Below are 18,402 nucleotides of genomic sequence, written 5' to 3'. Positions count from 1 at the left end.
AACAACAACAAAAAACGCCTGAGGCCTTTTCTGTATTTTAATGTGAATAGTTGTAAATAACTTTATTTGCACTCTTATTACGTAACTTTTGAAAATTTACAACTTATATTTGCATTTTGAGTTGTAAAAGTAATTCGTTAAGCATGTTGTGGTTTTGACAGTAAAAAAATGTAACTTTTTTTACTCAGAGTTTGTGATTTTAAGTCCAATGTGTTACTGCAGTATTTCAAAATGAAAGAATAACTGTACAGTGACACACATGAGGTGCTGCTGAACAAAATGATACCAAATAAAGTGACAGTTTCTAAGGTGAACTATGAAGGTAAAAACAAAAGTAGTCAAAAACGGCCAAATATACCCCGGACCCGCAAGAGTTATATTTCATAACTGCAGAATCATAAAGATTCATATAATCCTGAAGTCTGCCCGTGCTGACCTCCTTCTGAGAGCTTCTACTGCCGCAGGAGGACGCTATAGCAAGGACTGCCGAGGGCTTTTATTGTGAAAGGCAGGAACAGGAAGAAGCCGTGTGCACAGAGATCGTTTCCGGTTAACCTGACCGCGCAAGCAGCTGCACACGGGATCGGAATGGAGGAAGAGAGGGAGAACCAGGATCCGGAGCAGCTGATCGCAGAGTCCGGGGACAGGAAAGACGCGGGGGCGAGCCGGGGACCCTCCGAGCCAGAGGTCAGTACCTGCGGTCACCGTAACGGCCGCGAAGTGGGCGGCTGTTCTGTGTGCGTGTATAAAAACACAGTCCAGAGACACGCAGACAGTGGGGTTGGGTTCATGGTGATTCTAAACTGCGCATGTGTGTGAATGTCAGGCTGTACCCCGGACAGGTCACCCTGGGCTGGGAGAGCTCAGCCCCGGAAGCAGGAGGAGACGATGGATGTAAAAACTGTAGCTGCAAACACATCCAGCACACACACACACACACACACACACACACACACACAGGGCAGCATGTACAGCATATTTATCTGTGTGTGTTGCAGACATGTTGGAATAAATAAATACATGGTTACTGCATACATAGTTTTGACTGGTACTGTGTGCAGTGTATACACGAGGACTTTGCAGTATGTGTGTATATAACTAGAGTTGTGTAAACAAGCAGTATGTGCAGCATGCTTTGGTTCAGCAGTGTGTGCTCATAGGGGGCTGTTATTGGACTGTTGTTGTGATTTGTTGCTGTATTAATCAAACTGAAGTGAAGTGAGGAGTTCAGGGATGATGGTGCTGAACTCAAGTCCACAGACGGATGCTAGCATGTGTCCCGGGCAGTCGAGGTGGTGCAGGAGGGAGTGCAGGAGGGAGAGCAGGCCTATGCTGAAAGCAGCTGCAGTGGGTCCAGCAGGGGGCTTGTGAGGTCCTGCAGGTGGATCAACACCCATCTCTAAAAGGATTTAATGACTGCAGTCACCAGGGCGACAGGCCTGCAGTCCTTTAACCCAGGGATGGGGGTCTGAAACAAGAGGGGCTGAGGGTGAAACACCGTCTGGACCTGGTGCCTTCCTGGTTCTTTGTCTCCTGAAACGTTCTCTCTCACCCTCTTCACACAGCCTAAGAGTAGGTGGGGAGTGGCGGGGTGGGGGTGGGGTGTTAAACCTGCAATTAAACAGGTTGTCTGTCAGATGACGGCTCTCCGCTCCGTTGCTACTTTCCCACCGCTGAATTTGGAATTTTAATAGCACAGCTGTGAGTCTTTTATTATGGAGGATAAAAGCATTAATTTATTTGAGGAGCATTATTATTTAAATATGCCAGTGGTTTATTTTTGAGCAATTTCTCATGTACACCTACAGCTGAATGTTAATAAAAGTGTCTGTGTGACACTTGGGACACGTAGCTTTGCCTGTTTGTTTATACCTTTTAGGAATAAAGAATATTGAGATGTATATCATATATCTCCTTTCAGCTAAAAAATATCTAGATATTATTTTTGGTCCATATCATCAGCCCTGGCCTCGTTCCTCCTGACTGCAGCATTGGTGGCTGTAACTGCTAGCTGGCTGCTGGGCTTCACCTCAGCTAACTGGAGTCCCTGAACCTCCCCCCAAACCTCAGGACTGTGTTTGTGCTGTTGGAGCCTTTTGAATATTTTATTGCAGTTATCTGACAAATAATAATGCGGGCTGTGTGGTTAACTGTGCTAACATTAGTTGGACCTTTGCTGTGGAAGAGTGGGCCATCATTGGCCCGTTCATCAAGGACACTGTAGCTCACAGGTGGATGACAGTTGAGTTCAGCTGTTAACTGGTCACCACCTGGTTAACCGGTTGACGGTGACTGGGTGGAGGGAGAGGATGCTGAAGAGGTCCATAGTGAGCAGCTGTGTGAGAGATTATGCCTGCCTCAGGAGCTCCTCCTGGAAGAACTGTTCCCAGTGAGAGGAAGGTCTCTGTTTTGACTGTGCTGCTGCTTATCCAGCGTGAAAAAAAGGATGGATGGAAATGTGCAACGTTTGTGAGGAGTTTTGACATGACTGACATGTGTTTCTATAATCTTCTCCAGTCCATCTTAATAGTTTTAGAAAGGTTTAAACAAGTATGAGGTCTAATGCTGCTTCTTTTTCTGCTGTTACAGAAGGGCAGAGGCCCGGAGGAGGAGAAGGCCAGAGGCCCGGAGGAGGAGAAGGCCAGAACTGGAAAGAAAGCTTACAGCTGTAATGAGTGCGGTTCAGTTTTCACCCGGTTAGGCCATCTAAACAGGCACTGGCGCATTCACACAGGAGAGAGGCCGTACCACTGTGAAGAATGCGGGAAAGATTTTGCAGTGATGAGTAGTTTGAAACAACATAAGCGAACTCACAGCGGAGAGAAACCGTACAGCTGCGATCAGTGTGGTTCGGCTTTCACTCAGTCGGGTCATCTAAAGAAGCACCAGCGTATCCATACCGGAGAGAAACGATGCACCTGCGAAGAATGTGGGAGAACGTTCACGTATCTGAGCGACTTTAAACGACACAGACAGACTCACACCGGAGAAAAACCGTACTGGTGCGAGGAATGCGGGGCGACTTTTACTCGCGCGTTCTCCCTTAAGAAACATCAGCGAATCCACACGGGGGAAAAGCCGTACAGCTGCGAGGTGTGTGGGAAAGCCTTCAGTCAGACCTTCATCCTGACCTGCCACATGCGCACTCACACCGGAGAGGAACCTTTCTGGTGTGAGGAATGTGGGAAGAGTTTCCGGTACAACTGCAGCTTAACCATTCATCTCCAGAAACATCACAGCTGAAGAAAAGTGCCTGCAGGGTTTCTCTTTGGGTAGTGATGATGACGATGATGGGGACGTGCAGTTTCTATCACAATCCATCCATTCTCTTCCTCTTACCCTGTTCAGGGTCACTGGAGCCTATTCCAGCTGTCATAGGGCGAGAGGCAGGGGTACACACTGCACATGTGCAATTTAGAGTCACCAGATAACCTAACCCCGTTACCTGCATGTGTTTGGGCTGTGGGAGGAAACCGGAGAACCTGGAGAACCCATTCAAACATGGGGAGAACAAGGTGGATTCTAACCCAGACCTTCTAGCTGTGAGGCAGCGGTGCCAACTACCATGCTGCTATCACAAAGGGAACGTTAGTAATGGAGCAGCAGCTGAACACCTTGTTGCTGATCCTGGATCCGCCTGCTTCAACATTCAGTTTGATTCAAGATGTTTTATTTTTGTTTCTCACTTTGTTCATTTGGTTACTGAAAACAAACTGAGTTCTTTTCTGTAACATCTTTAGTTTTGTTTGTGCTGCTGCCTCGACTGACACAGATGAATATGTATTTTTTCTTCTTGAAACTTTCTAAGAAGTATGTACTGATACGGCATTAAGGCTTCAGTGTGTATTTATTATGGGTTTTATTACAGCTTATAGCTTATAGTTAGGGCTGGATCAGGTGACCCTGAACCATCCCCTAGCAATACTGCTATAGGCCTAGGCTGCTGGGGGGGTGGTCCCCATAATGCAGTGTTTCTTTTGTTCACGTTTTTACTCTGTTTATACTTCACTCTGTATTTCATCATTAGTTATTATTACTCTCTGTCTCTTCTACAGCATGTCTTTTGTCCTGCAGCCCCCCTCCTCCCCTCACAGCAGATGACCCCCCCTCCCTGAGCCTGGTTCTGCTGGAGGTTTCTTCCTGTTAAAGGGAGTTTTTCCTTCCCACTGTCACCAAGTGCTGCTCATAGGAGGTCGTTTCCACTGTTGGGTTTTCTCTGTATTATTGTAGGGTCTTTACCCACAATACAAAGTGCCTTGAGGTTTGTTGTGCTTTGGTGCTGTATAAATAAAACTGAGTTGATATGAATCCTCCATCGCTCTGAGACTGTGCTGGGAGACACAGCAAACCTTCTGCCAATGGCACGTATTGATGTGCCATCCTGGAGGAGTTGGACTACCTGTGCAGCCTCTGTAGGGTCCAGGTATGACCTCATGCTACCAGCAGTGACTCTGACCCTAACCAAATGCAGAACTAGTTGAAACCAGTGAGAAAAGATGAGGTGAGTGTCCTCCACCTGTAAAACCATTCCTGTTTGGGGGGGTGTTATTGTTGCCCCTCTAGTGCACATGTTTTTAATTTCATGAACTCCAAAGCAGCTGAAACTGATGAACACCCCCTCTGATACTGACTGACCTCATCAGTGTCCAGGGTTATTATAGTTAACGAAAACGAACGAAATAACGAAAACTGAAATTGAAAAAACATTGTCGTTAACTGAAATAAATAAAAACTATAATTAAAAGGAAAAAACGATAACTAATTAAAACTGAATTGTGAGTTTACAAAACTAACTAAAACTAACTGAAATTATCGATAAACTGACTTTCATTTACTTGTTTTTTGGGGGGTTTTTTTAAGCCTTGTGGATTGATATGAAATCATTGTTTCCGCTCTCCGAGTTTAAGCTGGGAGCGCCACAGGACAACTGTGTGAGTGCGCATGTGCGTGCGCTCGCCGCGCTGGTCCGCAAAGTAATGGCTGCGGTCTGCCGAGAAAGCGGCAGAGTCCCGTATGGAGGTTCTTTGAGTACAAACACCTGCACACGACCACAAGGTAATTAACACACACAATCCAGCTACACAAGCATAAATGCGGACATGAGGTCGGCAACTTCTGTAGGTTGTGTACAGAGGCCGCAAAGACCCTGCAGGTTTAATTAGCGAGCATCTAACCAAGCTAGCTCCAAAACAGAAGCAGCTTCAGGCGGTGAGAACATCAGGATGCAGATGGATTTGACCTTTGACTCCTTCAAAGAGTTTGTTTTTGTTTAACACCACATGTAGGCGTTATTAATCTGCTGCACTGATGCTGAAGTTTATTGTGGAGTTTATTGTAGAATTTATTGAGTTTGGGAGTTCATGTTTTTCTTTGTTTCTCCCTGTTGATGTTCATGTGTGTCCTTAATATTACACAAATTTAGCATGTCTTGTGAACAGTTGGTTGTTGACTATATTTCTTTAAACTGTATCTTTTGTCAAGTTTTCATTACACAATAGTCACTTTTGCGCCTTGAATCTTGCACCTGATCAGGTATGAAAATACTAAAACTAATACTGAAACTAACTAAAACTAAGCATGAAACCAAAAATAAAAACGAGCAAAACCTCTCTGAAAACTAATTAAAACTAACTGAATTAGAGAAATAAAAGTAAAAACTAACTAAAACTAAACTATAATGTAAAATCCAAAACTATTATAACCCTGTCAGTGTCACAGAGATTTTCCTGACTGATGCTGAACTCTGATTAAAAAATGCTCCTTTAATGTTTTGAAGAAGTGTATATGCATATGATATCTTCTTCCTACATTTCTCTGCAATAGTGTTACCATCAGGCAAGTTTTCTCTGTGTATGAGACCTGTGAGTCTTTTTCTCTTGGGCTTCTGGAGATTTCAGTCACAGACAACATCCCACTGACTCCACTCTGACATCACTGATCAATAATCAAAGAACAAACAGCTCAAACTGATTAATCAGCCATCAGAGGAGTCGGATCAATGGAGCTGCTTCTGTTCCTGATGATCCCTCTTTTATTCTGGACCAGAAAGCTCCCTGCAGAGGAGAGACAAGATGTTCAGAGACAAAGAACCAAAACAGCAAACCAGTCAGCGGTTCAATCAATCAATCAATCAATCAATCAATCAACCAACCAACCTTTGAGAAACAGTGTTTTCCTTCTGAGGAGTATAAAGTCCTTCTTGACTTCACACCTGTATCTCCCACTGTCTCTCTCTGTGGGCTGTTCCAGGGTCAGACTGAGGTCTCCGGTTCTCAGAGGTTCTTCATTCATCCTCGTTCTGCCTCTGTAATTCTGGTCCTGTTCTTTAGGCTGGTCAGAGCCGTTATGATACACATGGACCTTCCTGACTCCAGGTTCACAGTATTCCCATTCTATCGTGGCATCTTCAGGCAGGTTCCCTGTGGTTTTGAAGGGCAGCTGGACAGACTCCGCCCCCTCCTCCACCTCCACCTGACAGTCTGAGAGGACAACAAACACCATGAGCTGTACAGACAGCAGCAGGTTTCAGAGCTGTAGAGATCAGATCAAAGAGAATGTCACAGGGACAGAGATCTATGAAGTCAGAGCAGCTTTTGGAGCTGTTGAAGGTGATCAGAGTCTGATGGAGCTGTGATGTTTGGTCCATGTGCTGCTTCACAGTAACACCTCCTGTCAGGGTGGAGCTGCTGCTGTTTTTCTCTGTGGATCTAAAATGGGTCAGATCAAACATGTCTCCTTTCAGGATCTTTGTTACCTACCATCCACTTGGCTCACTTCCTGCCCACTTATAATATGGATTTATTTCATAAATGTATGTAATCTTAGCAGAAACCTTTCCTCTCACCTGTTTTTATCCATTTCAGATGTGTTATAACAGGATTGTGGGTTTCAGCCCGATGAGTGTAGTGTTAACAAGAGCACAGGCCACGTCTACTTAATAATAATAATAATAATAATATATTATTATTATTATTATTATTATTATTATTATTGCTTTATTCTTGAACATGCAATGTCCAAGTGTAGTGAGGATGAGCCTGCTACAATGCATTACCAGATGAGTTGAACGAGTTCTACGCTCAGTACCAGCCAACACGGGGAGCTGCCTCTGGTAGGAGGCCGTGGGACATCTGTGACACTGTGACATCGAGGCCCTGAGGAGGACTGACCCCCAAAAAGTAGCCGGCCCAAAAACATGTGAGGGCTGCCCTTCAGAGCTGGCTGAGGTTTTTACAGATATTTTTAATTTGTCCCTCGTCCAATCATCTGTTCAAGTCCACCACCACAGTGCCCCCCCCCAAGAAAAACAACACATCCTGTTTGAATGACCATCGTCCCATCACATGGTCCCATGTTAAAGGAACCATTCTGACACATTGGACCTGCAGTTAACACACTGCAGAACGGTTTGACTGATGCTGTCTCAGCCTTCTAACCTTCAAACCCAAAAGTATTACAAACTCAAACCCATCGGTGCAAACGGCTGTTTGCTACTTGTACGCACTTCAGACTTGATTGTTTGATTAAATAAATGTTTATTTCCAGCAAAATATACACAAAAATTACTTATGACTTAATGTAACGAAATTAACTTAATCTGACCTTCCAAGTGCTTAAAGTGGTTAAAAAAATGATTTAACCACCTCCCATCGACACACATTTGACCACCACACCCCCACCGGTGTGTTCCTAATTCCTTAAACACATGGGAGGGTCCAAAGGCTTCCACCCCAAATTAATCAAAAGCTATTTACGGATTTTAGATTTGACACTAACTTAAATAGATTCTCACTGCCTGCAGAGAAAAAACAAACTTAAACTGACAACAGACGCTGTTAATGCAGCATCTATATACAGCCCTCTCACACCTCGAAAATAAGGACACTTATGTTCAGATGCTGTTTATAGACTACAGTTTAGCATTCAACACTCATCCCAATCAGACTGGGTGAAAAGCTCTTCACCCTCGGACTAACACCCTCCCTCTGCTGCTGGGTCTTGGACTTCCTTACAGACAGACCTCAGGCAGTCAGAGTTGGTACCAGGACATCAGAAACAAAGACAGTGAGCACTGGGACCCCACAAGGCTGTGTCCTCAGTCCACTCTTGTACACCCTCTTCACCTGTGTCTGTATCCCCTCCCAGAGCAACACCTCCATCGTCAAGTTTGCTGACGACACCACCGTCATCCAGCTGATTACTGGGGGGAGGAAGCATCTTACAGGGAAGAGGTGGCCCAGCTGGTGTTCCCTTAAATCCAGAGAAGACTAAGGAGATGGTTATTGAGCTGAGGAAGAGACCACCATGCCCCATTATCCATCAACAGGACTCAGGTGGAGAGGGTGAAGACCTTCAGACTCCTCGACACTCACATCAGTGAAGCCATCTATACAGATCTCTACAACACAGTGCAGATCATCAAGAAGGCTCCACAGAGACTGTTCTTCCTAAGGAAGCTGAGGCAATCTGGATTACCCTCCAAGCTCCTCAGCAGCTCTTACAGATGCACAGTGTAAAACTCCGTCACAGTGTGGTACGGGACCTGCACTACCCAGGACAGGAAGTGCTGCAGTTCATCTGTGGAGTTGCCTTCCCATCACTACAGGACACCTATAATACCCAGGTAATAAAGAGGGCACACGCCATCGTCAAAGACCGCACCCACCCACAGCACACACTGTTCACACTCCTGCTGCCCGAACAGTTTCCATCCACAGGCCCTCAGGCTGCTGCACCACTGCCTGAATAACGGACTGTCAATACCTACATTCACTCTCAAACACACCTGCACACCTGAAATTTTACACACAATACAATCTTTATCTTACACACAGTATAATAAGTCCAATATAATAACACTCTGAATGTCTCACCGTTGACCTCTGACCTGCATCTGCAGCACTGACCTCTGACTTTCAGCTCCACTTGTTTCCTCATCCAGATGTCCCCCTCTCTGTTGTAGGCGGTGCAGGTGTAGGTGCCTGTGTTTCCGTCTGTGGGGTATTTCAGGGTCAGACTGAAGTCTCCAGTGTTCAGCAGGTCTTCGTCCATCTTTGTTCGGTCTTTGTAAATCCGGTGCTGTTCTCCATGCTGGCCCTTCTGATGCACATGGACCGTCACATTGTAAGTGTTTGTCCACTTCACTTTACCACCTTCAGGCAGGTGAACTTTGGTTTTACAGGGCAGCTGAACAGACTCCACCCCTGAATCTGCCTCCACCTGTGGGACTAAGAGAACCTGAGGGTAAAGATCAGGTTTTCTGGGACTCATGTGAACAGAATAACTACATATACTAATAATTTATACATATGCTGCTGAGGTCATCAGACTGAAGTCTGACCCAGCATGGGTCTGGCCTTACACACAGGCATGTTTTAGACCTGTTTTTGCTTTCAGTCTAAATACTGATTATCTTTATTCTGAGAACATTTTGGCCTCTATTCTTTTCAGTTTGTCTCAATTTGTCCGTCTGTTCCCAATATGATGGTAAATGAATCTGATCTAATATTGTGCTCTACATGAGCTCTCAGAGCACTTTATACAACACGTTTGTATTCACACACATATTCATACAAGCATGTTTTTCCCTCCATCTCAGTGCTTACATTCAGTCTCTGATGAACACATCAGAACCAACTTGGGGTTCGAAATCTTGCCCAAGATGTTGCCCAAGGATACTTTGGCACACAGATTGTTTAAGAAAGACTGGGAACACTTTTTGTCCTCTTTTATTGAAAAATAGAGCTAATATTGATCCCTCTGTTTCCCCCTGTCCCACCAGTATCTTACCAGTGTCATTAAAAGATCGAGTGGTTCATAAAATTAAACCCTCCTTTTTACCCCTTTAAAATTTTACCCATTTCTTTATGACACTGGTGTCAGTTACCCTCTTTTCAAAAAGCCTGTCGCTGTTCTTCCTCAGAATTTTACTCTGATTAAATTTCATTTTTAAAACCTGAGATTTGTGGCCAAACAGCCAAAATTATATTTTGATATTTTAGCTAAACATAACATTCTCAGTTCGGCCGTTTTAATGAGGATGCAGGTGATCATTTTAACAGCAGCATGTGACACAGTTGATCATGATGCTTTGATTGACAGCATAAGGTCATGGGTGGGAAACTCGAGACTCAGTGTTAGTTTTTAGTTCTGTGAATCACATGGTGTGTTTGAGTTAATGTTACTGCTAGATGTATGTGTGCTGCACATTACAGCCATAGATTGTTATATACAGGAGTAATCTCAGCATTATTCTGTTAGGATGTTGTGTGTCTGTGTCCCGTTGAACCCACTCATCAAACAGCCTGTTTAATGTTCTCATATCGTTTAATCTTTTCTAACCCAGTGAAAGTATATTTACTGCATCTGAAACATACAAACTCATTTGATTTATTTATGTTTTATCACTGAGGAATCTTATCCTTAAATATAACTAAAGTTTTCAGTCAGCAAACAGAGGCACTGGCAGCATTGAAGGCAGTAAAGCAGAGACAAAGATGAGAATCAGAGGAATAAAGAGAAACAGAGAGCTAACGGTCCCTGAGGACGGAGCTGCCAGAGGAAGAGAGCAGCAGACTCAAAGTCTCTGTTAGCTGCAGAGCTCTGAACCTTCACACAGCTTTGGAGGAGCTCATGGAGAAAGGATGTGGAGATGTTCACAGCTCTGCTAGAAATCATGTTCTAGTTATTGGGACTAAGATATGACTGATTATAGATGAGGACCAAGAAAGGCTTTTACTCATATTTAAACTGACTTAGCTTAGCCTGTGTGTTAGCCACATGCTAAACAAACACATGTTCAGGAACTAGAAGATGTGACCTTTCAGATGAACTCTCACACATGAACTTTGGTCCCACAGTTCATCTGCTGTAGCTTTTACATTTGGGTCCAAAACAAAGAAAAATGCAATGCTAACACTGTAAGATAATTGGACAAAACAGACTGAAACTGAACCACCATCAGGATGACCTCAGAACTCTGTCTACAGCACTGACCTCTGACACTGAGCTCCACTTGTTTCTTCATCAGGATGTTTCTGTCTTTGTTGTAGGCGGTGCAGGTGTAGGTGTCACTGTCTGTGGGGTGTTTCAAGGTCAGACTGAGGTCTCCAGTTTTCAGCATGAAGTTCCTCTTCATCTCTGTTCGTCCTCTGTAAAAGTCGTCCTGTTCTCCAGGCTGGTCAGAGCTGCTCTGATACACGTGGACCTTCCTGCTGTGTCCGTCCTTCCACTCCACTTTAGTGTCTTCAAACAAGTTAAGTAGAGCTTTACAGGGCAGCTGCACAGACTCCACCCCTGAATCCACCTGCACCTCGTAATCTGAGAGGACAACAAAGAACAGCATGATGACATCCACAGCAGCTGTAATGGTCACATGACCTCCCTGATGGTCACATGACCTCCCTGATGGTCACATGACCTCCCTGACTGTCACATGACCTCCCTGTCCCCTCCTCCTAGTCTCAGATTGTGTGTCAGTTTGTTCCTGATGTGTTCCTGACTCGTTCTTTGGTAACTAGTCACAGCATCTGTAAAGAGCTGCAGACATGTTGGATGAAGAGCAGAAGAACAGACACACTGAGCCTCCACAGTCGGCCACGTCTCACACACATCAGCACAGGAACCGTGAAGATCTCACGTGTCTGCTCTGAACATCTGAAGCTCTCCACCACATGACTGAGCACAACTGCAGGAGGAACATTTACTGAAGCTGCTGCAACACTTCCTGTCAGCACGTGTTTCCATGGCAGCCTGCTGTTTACCACCACAGAAGAAGAACAGCTGTGTGTCAGATGGATGCAGTGAAGCACACACACTGTTTAGTAAAGTCATGTTGTGGAGCTGTTTCACTGATCAGAGTCTGAAGGAGGAAGTTTCTCTTCAGCTCTCTGGATCAGCTGTTTGAACTCTGAACTCTTTCAGCTTCTGGAACAAGTTTGTGTGAGCGACAGACCCCAGAGGACACCTGCTAACCATCGGCATTATGGGTAGTGTAGGAGGAGAGACTCACCTGACATGAAGTAGTGCCGGAAATAAAATAAAAGACCAGAAACCACAAAGAGACCCAGGAGAACCAGGAGAGCTGTGGCCCAGGATGGAAACAGTTCTGTGGAGAAACCAAAATAATAACTCCATAAAAGAAATGTGAACTAATTCTTAGCACTGACATTAGATCTGCATCTGAATCTCTGACCTTTGACCTGCAGCACTACTCTGTGTCTCAGGATGTCTTTGCCCCTGTAGATGGTGCAGATGTATCCTCCTGTGTCTCTCTCTGTGGGGTACTTCAGGGTCAGACTGAGGTCTCCGGTTCTCAGCAGGTCTTCATTCATCTTTGTGCGGCCGCAGTAACGTTCGTCCTGTTTCTTTAGGGGGTCGCTTGTGTTTGGATACACATGTGCGACTATATCAGAGCGAGTCCACTCCACTGCAGTGTCCTCAGGAAGGCCAGGATTGGTTTTGCAGGGCAGGATGACCGACTCTGACCGTTCCTCCACCTTCACCTCCACTTGGTGTTCTATGAGGACAAGAAGCACAAGATCAGGTATGAAAGCAGCTGCAGTAAATGCTGATTTTGAAGGATGCTTCTCCAGTGTTGGGGGTCCAGGTCGATCCAACGAGGTCACTGTGCACCCCCATCTGGATTCTGCTGGTACCCTTCTACAACTACATGTTAAATTACGTTATTTTGGTGATTAAAAACTTAAACACATTACTGATTAATTATTCCAGCTCAAGTTCATGTTAATTAGTTGGCTAACAGTAGTTTAGTGGTTCTGCAGCAATGACAGAACCAGACTGAACCCTCTGTTTTACAATGTGATAAAATATGACCAAAGCAACACATCATGTAGTCTATAGAACTGAAATCTATTCAACAAGCTCAAAGATTAATGAGGGCGTTACATGTAAGATTTAAATTTATGCACAGAAACAGCTTCTGTGTTTGCTGAGCCACCACCCTCTGCATGTCCTCCTTCACTACATCCATGAACCTCCTCTGAGGTCTTCCTCTGCTTGCAGCCTCATCTTCATTATCCTTTGTCCAGTATCTCCACCCTCCCTCCTCTGCACATGTCCAAAACATCTCAGCCTCTCTGACTCTGAGCGGTCCCTCTGATGGGCTCATTTCTAATCCTGTCCATCCTGCTCACTCCCAGTGAAGATCTGAGCATCTTCAGCTGTGTCACCTCCTCCTGTCTTTGTGTCAGAGCCACCGTCTCCAAACCATCCCAGCAGGTCTCACTCCCATCCTCAGTCTTACTGCTCTCCTTCTGTCACAGATCAGCCCTGACACTCGTCTCCACCCTCCTCTCTTCTTTGTCACTTTTGTGAACTTTGGATGGTTGACCCCGGATACTTTAACTCATGTTCCTTCACTGCCTCTACATCTTGTAGCTTCACCTTTCCACCTGTCTCCCTCTCATTCACACACCTATGCAGTCTTGCTTCTACTGACTTTCATTCCTCTTCTCTCCAGAGCATACCTCCACCTCTCCAGGCTCTCTTCCACCTGCTCCCTACTCTCACCGTGATCTCACAGCTCACAATATCATCTGCAAACATCAATGCCCTCAGAGACTTCTACCTGAACTCACCTGTTAATCTGTCCATCACCGCAGCAAACAAGAAAGGGCTCAGAGCCGATCTCTCACTCCTATGGCACACCTCATACACCTTCTTGGCTGTTTCTCTCATCACTTCATCTATACTCTCCATTATCTGGTAACTCTTCTCTGGTACCACCCAGTCTCAACTCCATAAACTCTGCACAACATTTTTTCTTCTTCAGCTTCCAGCACTTAATCCTTGCCTTCACTTACTTCCTCTTCTTGGTTTCAAAGTCATCCTTCAGACCACCATCTGATGCTGCCTAGCTTCATTCTCCAACAACACCACTTTTGAGTCTCATATCTCCTTCAGATTCCACCTTCTGCATAAGATCTAGTCCACCTGTGTGCTCCTTCCCCCACTCTTATACGTCATCCTGTGGTCCCCCTGCTGCTTGAAAACATTACTCCCTTTCTGCTCACTCCTCTTTTGTAAGCTAGATCCTAAAACTGACCTTTGACCTGCAGCTGTACGTCTGTTAGTCTCCGTTCTTCTCTTCCATTACTGATGGAGCAGGTGTAGCTGCTGCTGTCAGTCAGCTGTGGTGTCCTCAGAGTGAGGCTGAAGTCTCCAGTATCCAGAGCATCAGGCCTCATTGATGTGCGCCCGCTGTAACGCTGGTTTTGTCCTCTGAGATCATCTCCTCCTTCTTGTTGTAGGTGCACAGATTTGGGATCCAGATCACTGCGAGTCCACATGACTGTGGGGTCCTCAGGCATAATACCAGAGTATTGGCAGGGCAGCAGGACAGATCTTTGCCCCTCATACACCTCCACCAGCACAGCCAGGGCATGCTGGGAAACTGTGAGGACACACAAACAGAAACACAATGCTGTGGGTTTGTCTCAGAGTCCACATTTGTCTACAGGAAGCAGAGAGTCCATTTTTTCTAGTCAGCCAATCACATAAAAAGCGTAATATAATCAGAGACACTGAACTCAAAGAGACATTAACATTTTATCTGTACAAGTTTAAACTGCACTCTCTCAAACCAGAGTCCCAGAGCACCAAAAGAAGAAGCAGCTATTTGATTAATTTCAGGGAGTTTTCTAAGTCCAGTCTGAATGAATACCTGTGATATCAGGTCTTTATGATGAGGACCAATCAGGGTTCAGAACCAATCATAGCACAGAAACGGCTCTTTCTGAAGTCATCAGTGACCTGAAGATCAACAGTGACTTACAGAGTCTCAGTTTTAGGTCTTCTTGGTCTCACTGCTGCTGATTCAAAGGCTTCATGCTCAGTGGGTTTAACAGGTCAGGCTCTTGATTGGCTCTCAGCAAGTCTAAAGGGTCAAAGGTTTTATGTTTCAGTCAGCAGTTTCAGATCTGCACAAATAAAAGTTTAGCCAGGGGTTCCTCGGGGTCTGTCCTTGATCCATTAGTCTTTTTTTGTGACTGTTTCATGATGATCTAACCTCTGTTCACAAACTAATCTAGATCAGCTCCCTGCTGATCTGATGTCAGTTACAAAGGTGTATGCATTTAAAAACAGACCCAAGACTCCAGTTTCCTCTGGATGTGTTGTCCTTCAACTGGCTTCACATGTGACACACGCGAAATGAAACCGTAACAGTAACATTCTGCAGAAACACTGGTCTTATTGAGCCTGTTACTTCTGCTGCTTCTCTGACCTGCCAGAGTCTCATGCAAAGTTTGTCTGCAAACGACCCCTCCCCCTCTTCTCCACCAGCTCCCCCACATAGTCCACTCTCCCATCCATCACAGAAACACCCTTTCCGACCAGATTATCAAGCCTGTTGCAGTCCTTCACAATGATGCTGTTTCCCCAACAGGCCACCCCAAAAAACACAGCACTTGCCACAACAGACTGGTAAAAAGTGTGCAGGAACTCATTGCAGACATTGAAGGCTTTGAGCCTCCTCAAAAAGTCTATCAGCAGAGGTCACAGCAGCAGAGGTGGAACAGCCACTGGGTGGAGCAGAGCAGGGCACAGCACTTGGACCTGCCCACCAGGCAGAAGCTGAGTCTAACCTACCATAAAAGCAGTTAAACTCATTGGCCATGTCGACATTGCCTGGAGTCTCACTCCTTGTATCCTTATAGCCAGTGATGGTTTTCATACCCTTCCATACCTCCTTCATGTTGTTGATCCATAAGTTCCTCTATGTTCTCTTGTACGCGCTGGAAAATGTTGGTAATTGTGAATCGTCCCTAAGTCAGTAAGTAACTTCCAATCATTTGACTCGCTGACCTCTGGGGACCACTTACAAAATGACCGGCTGGTTTGAGCTCATCCCTCGTGTACTTAAACAGACACACAATACACGTAATCGACACACAACACCTTACAAAGGCACAACGCCTGGAGCTGCTCGGACCTGCTGCCGCTGTCTCGGTGCTCTCGTTTCTAGAAACCACCCAAACACGATCATCCAGAGTTGAGACCAGAAAGAAAAACTGCATCATTAAGTCCTTCTCTGGTGATTCCCTCCTCCTTTCTTCTCCTAAAAATGCCAAACCTATGAAGACCATGTCTGCTTCCAGACTGTAATGGAAAATTTGTTTCTGAACTCGAATAACCTCTGTGTACTTTTTCTCTGTAATTGTAATTTTCTAGCACAAAGACCGAGTGTGTGAAGATGGGAAAAACAACTTGACTGTAGGCTGTGTCCAAGGCCATAGTGCATTTTGTTATCATGCAGGTGCTACATGGTGGGGGGAACCTGAACTCCCCATGGCTAGTGGAACAAATTGTATCAACACGATAGTATAAAGGAATGGGTGTTATTCTGTGCTTTGGTCAATGCTGGTGTGAAGGCTGTTCGTGCTGTATTGACCCCTTTGCAAAGGTTATATTCTTACTTTCAATAAATCATCAAAAAATCAGTTTGGTTTCAGAGCTCAACTTATTTTTTCCACCACACAGACCAACAACAATACCTTCTCCAGTTCTTCAGGAGAGGGATAACATGTCCGTCCCAAGCCAGACAAGAGATGCAGTCTCTCCAGCACATCCTGGGTCGGCCCCAGAGTCTCCTTCATGCATAGGAATAACGGCTCTACTCTGATTTCCTTGAGAATATATGATGCCCTCAGCTTTTAAGGGAGAGCCCAGACACCCTCAGGAGGAAGCTCACTCTATCCATGATCTCATACTGTTAGTCACTTCTCACCAGTCATGGTCATAGTTGAAGGGAGGGAAGGCAGACTGACCAGTAAATCTGCAGCTTCTCTTCAGCACATCAGGCTGGTACAGCATCTGTATCACTACCAACCCTCCACCATCTGTTAGCCTGCTGCTCCACTGCCCTCACTGACATGCAGGGACGAGTATCAAACAGCCACCATGTTTGGTTCCTCACCTACAGTCTGACCACATCACTGGGAAAATTACAGTAAACCAGTCAAAGGAAGTGTAAATATGCTCTGCAAAAACAAAGCAGAGCAGCTACCCAAACTCTTTATAGTTATTCACAGAGAATTTTATTCATATACAACAGTGCTTCATACTGTAAGCTACAGACCCGTCAGCAATACAGACGACCTCATAAATGCACATTTTAATCATTAAACCATCAGAGAGGGAAAATAATCACAGCTTCCTACGCTGTACAGCAACTTTAATAACTGCTGACGTCATCTCTGCCATGATGAGCTACACTGTAAAAAGATCATTATTCAACTGATTTTTTTCTATAAGTTTCACAGCATTTTCCTGTTATTTTTAAATATGTGAAATATCAATAAAATTACAAAATAAACTGTGAATTAACATGTCTAATGTAAAATAATGTGAAAAACTGTGAATACACATAATTTTAATTTTTTCATGGAACATTGTTTTTTCCACACTGTAAAAAGTGCCATAATTTCATGAATATGTCGTGTTTATTTTAAAGATAAAACTGTTTATTGCTGTAAATACATATCTGAAGACACACAGAGTGTAATGGCTGTAATTTTACAGGGATTTGATCGTTTAGTAACAGATATGCTGAGTCATTACAGGAGTTTTCACCAGTGTTATTGCACTTCGACACGTTAAAGAGAGCGAGGTGAAAGAAAGCTGCTGATGAGAGCAGAGAGAGGAAGGAGGTCTTACCGTGCAGGAGGATCACAAACACCACCAACACCTTCATGTTCCTCTTTCAGCAGCTCTCACTTTCCTGCAGCCACAGACGGCCCACAGACGGAGCTCATGCCTGAGCCTGAGCTCAGACTGCAGGAGTATCTCAGAATGAGGCGTGTCACGAGAATCATTTACAGACAGGTTGGATCAACTTAATCAGCGAAGCAGCAGTAAAACCTGAACTCTGAAGAAACCATAAAACTGTATGACATGTGCTCCTCGATGAAGAGGTTACAGTTCAGTGACCTTCTGCCCACTCTGAATGCTACAAACATGAAGTGTTATGGATCAGAATGTGAATTTCACTCATTCTCATTGGAGAATCCACTGAGCCTCTGAAAATGACTGTGAGACTCTTTACTAACCCCTGGACTCCACAGTGTCCACGGTGGAGCAGAGGAGCCTGGACTCTGAGCTCGGAGGAGCCCGGCAGAGGGAACGTGAATGATTAACTACCAAAGAGGGCTGACCCTCCTGCACTCTGAACAGTTACAGTCTGATATTTTGCTGCTGCATAAATGAGAGAGCTTCAGAGGCTCTGGATGCTGCTCTCAGTTTGTGATGAGCAAATTTATCCTAAAATATTGAGTCTGTTTGTAAAGAAGCTGTAAATAGGAGCAGTCACATTACATTAATACATGTTTCATTATTTTATTGATGCTGTGATTGTGAGTGAACAGCATACAGAAGGGTGCAGCA

General features: G+C 44.8%; 3 protein-coding genes and 1 long non-coding RNA gene across 8 annotated transcripts in view; 2 read left to right on the top strand and 2 right to left on the bottom strand.

Annotated features, from left to right (window-relative positions):
* Positions 1 to 18,402, bottom strand: part of LOC115776948 (NLR family CARD domain-containing protein 3-like) — a 507,515-nt gene that overhangs the window by 341,637 nt on the left and 147,476 nt on the right. The window lies entirely within an intron of this gene.
* Positions 551 to 4,099, top strand: LOC115776968 (zinc finger protein 436-like). 3 transcript variants are annotated; one of them, XM_030724784.1, is made up of 2 exons: positions 551 to 687; positions 2,638 to 4,099. In XM_030724784.1, the coding sequence occupies exons 1-2, from the start codon at positions 589 to 591 to the stop codon at positions 3,241 to 3,243; spliced, it is 705 nt and encodes a 234-aa protein (XP_030580644.1). In that variant the 5' UTR covers positions 551 to 588; the 3' UTR covers positions 3,244 to 4,099. The 3 variants fall into 3 exon arrangements, with proteins under 3 accessions (XP_030580644.1, XP_030580643.1, XP_030580642.1); XM_030724783.1 differs by having other exon boundaries at positions 2,614 to 4,099; XM_030724782.1 differs by having other exon boundaries at positions 2,590 to 4,099.
* On the bottom strand, positions 5,593 to 18,083 carry LOC115776953 (butyrophilin-like protein 2). Of its 3 annotated transcripts, XM_030724758.1 has the most exons (8): positions 17,677 to 18,083; positions 14,066 to 14,413; positions 12,194 to 12,517; positions 12,011 to 12,106; positions 10,996 to 11,319; positions 8,907 to 9,227; positions 6,156 to 6,479; positions 5,593 to 6,053 (listed from the first exon to the last, which is right to left on the bottom strand). In XM_030724758.1, the coding sequence occupies exons 1-8, from the start codon at positions 17,711 to 17,713 to the stop codon at positions 5,971 to 5,973; spliced, it is 1,857 nt and encodes a 618-aa protein (XP_030580618.1). In that variant the 5' UTR covers positions 17,714 to 18,083; the 3' UTR covers positions 5,593 to 5,970. The 3 variants fall into 3 exon arrangements, with proteins under 3 accessions (XP_030580618.1, XP_030580620.1, XP_030580621.1); XM_030724760.1 differs by lacking the exon at positions 12,194 to 12,517; XM_030724761.1 differs by lacking the exon at positions 14,066 to 14,413.
* LOC115776996 (uncharacterized) lies at positions 8,293 to 11,187 on the top strand. The gene is made up of 3 exons (XR_004019558.1): positions 8,293 to 8,623; positions 8,963 to 9,123; positions 11,052 to 11,187. It is a non-coding gene; the product is annotated as an uncharacterized LOC115776996 (long non-coding RNA).

Source organism: Archocentrus centrarchus, unplaced genomic scaffold, assembly GCF_007364275.1.
Source record: "Archocentrus centrarchus isolate MPI-CPG fArcCen1 unplaced genomic scaffold, fArcCen1 scaffold_41_ctg1, whole genome shotgun sequence".
Lineage (NCBI taxonomy): Eukaryota > Metazoa > Chordata > Actinopteri > Cichliformes > Cichlidae > Archocentrus > Archocentrus centrarchus.
This window is presented reverse-complemented; position numbering and strand designations above follow the sequence as displayed.

Bases quoted from the DNA above. Each gene is read 5' to 3' on its own strand.
- LOC115776968 (XM_030724782.1), top strand. From the start codon at position 589: ATGGAGGAAGAGAGGGAGAACCAGGATCCGGAGCAGCTGATCGCAGAG. The intron at 688-2,589 runs GTCAGTACCTGC...CTGCTGTTACAG, and splicing joins GGGGACCCTCCGAGCCAGAG to AAGGGCAGAGGCCCGGAGGA.
- LOC115776953 (XM_030724758.1), bottom strand. From the start codon at position 17,713: ATGAAGGTGTTGGTGGTGTTTGTGATCCTCCTGCACG. The intron at 14,414-17,676 runs GTAAGACCTCCT...GTGTCCTCACAG, and splicing joins GTTTGTGATCCTCCTGCACG to TTTCCCAGCATGCCCTGGCT. The intron at 9,228-10,995 runs GTCAGTGCTGTA...AGGTTCTCTTAG, and splicing joins AGTGGAGCTCAGTGTCAGAG to TCCCACAGGTGGAGGCAGAT.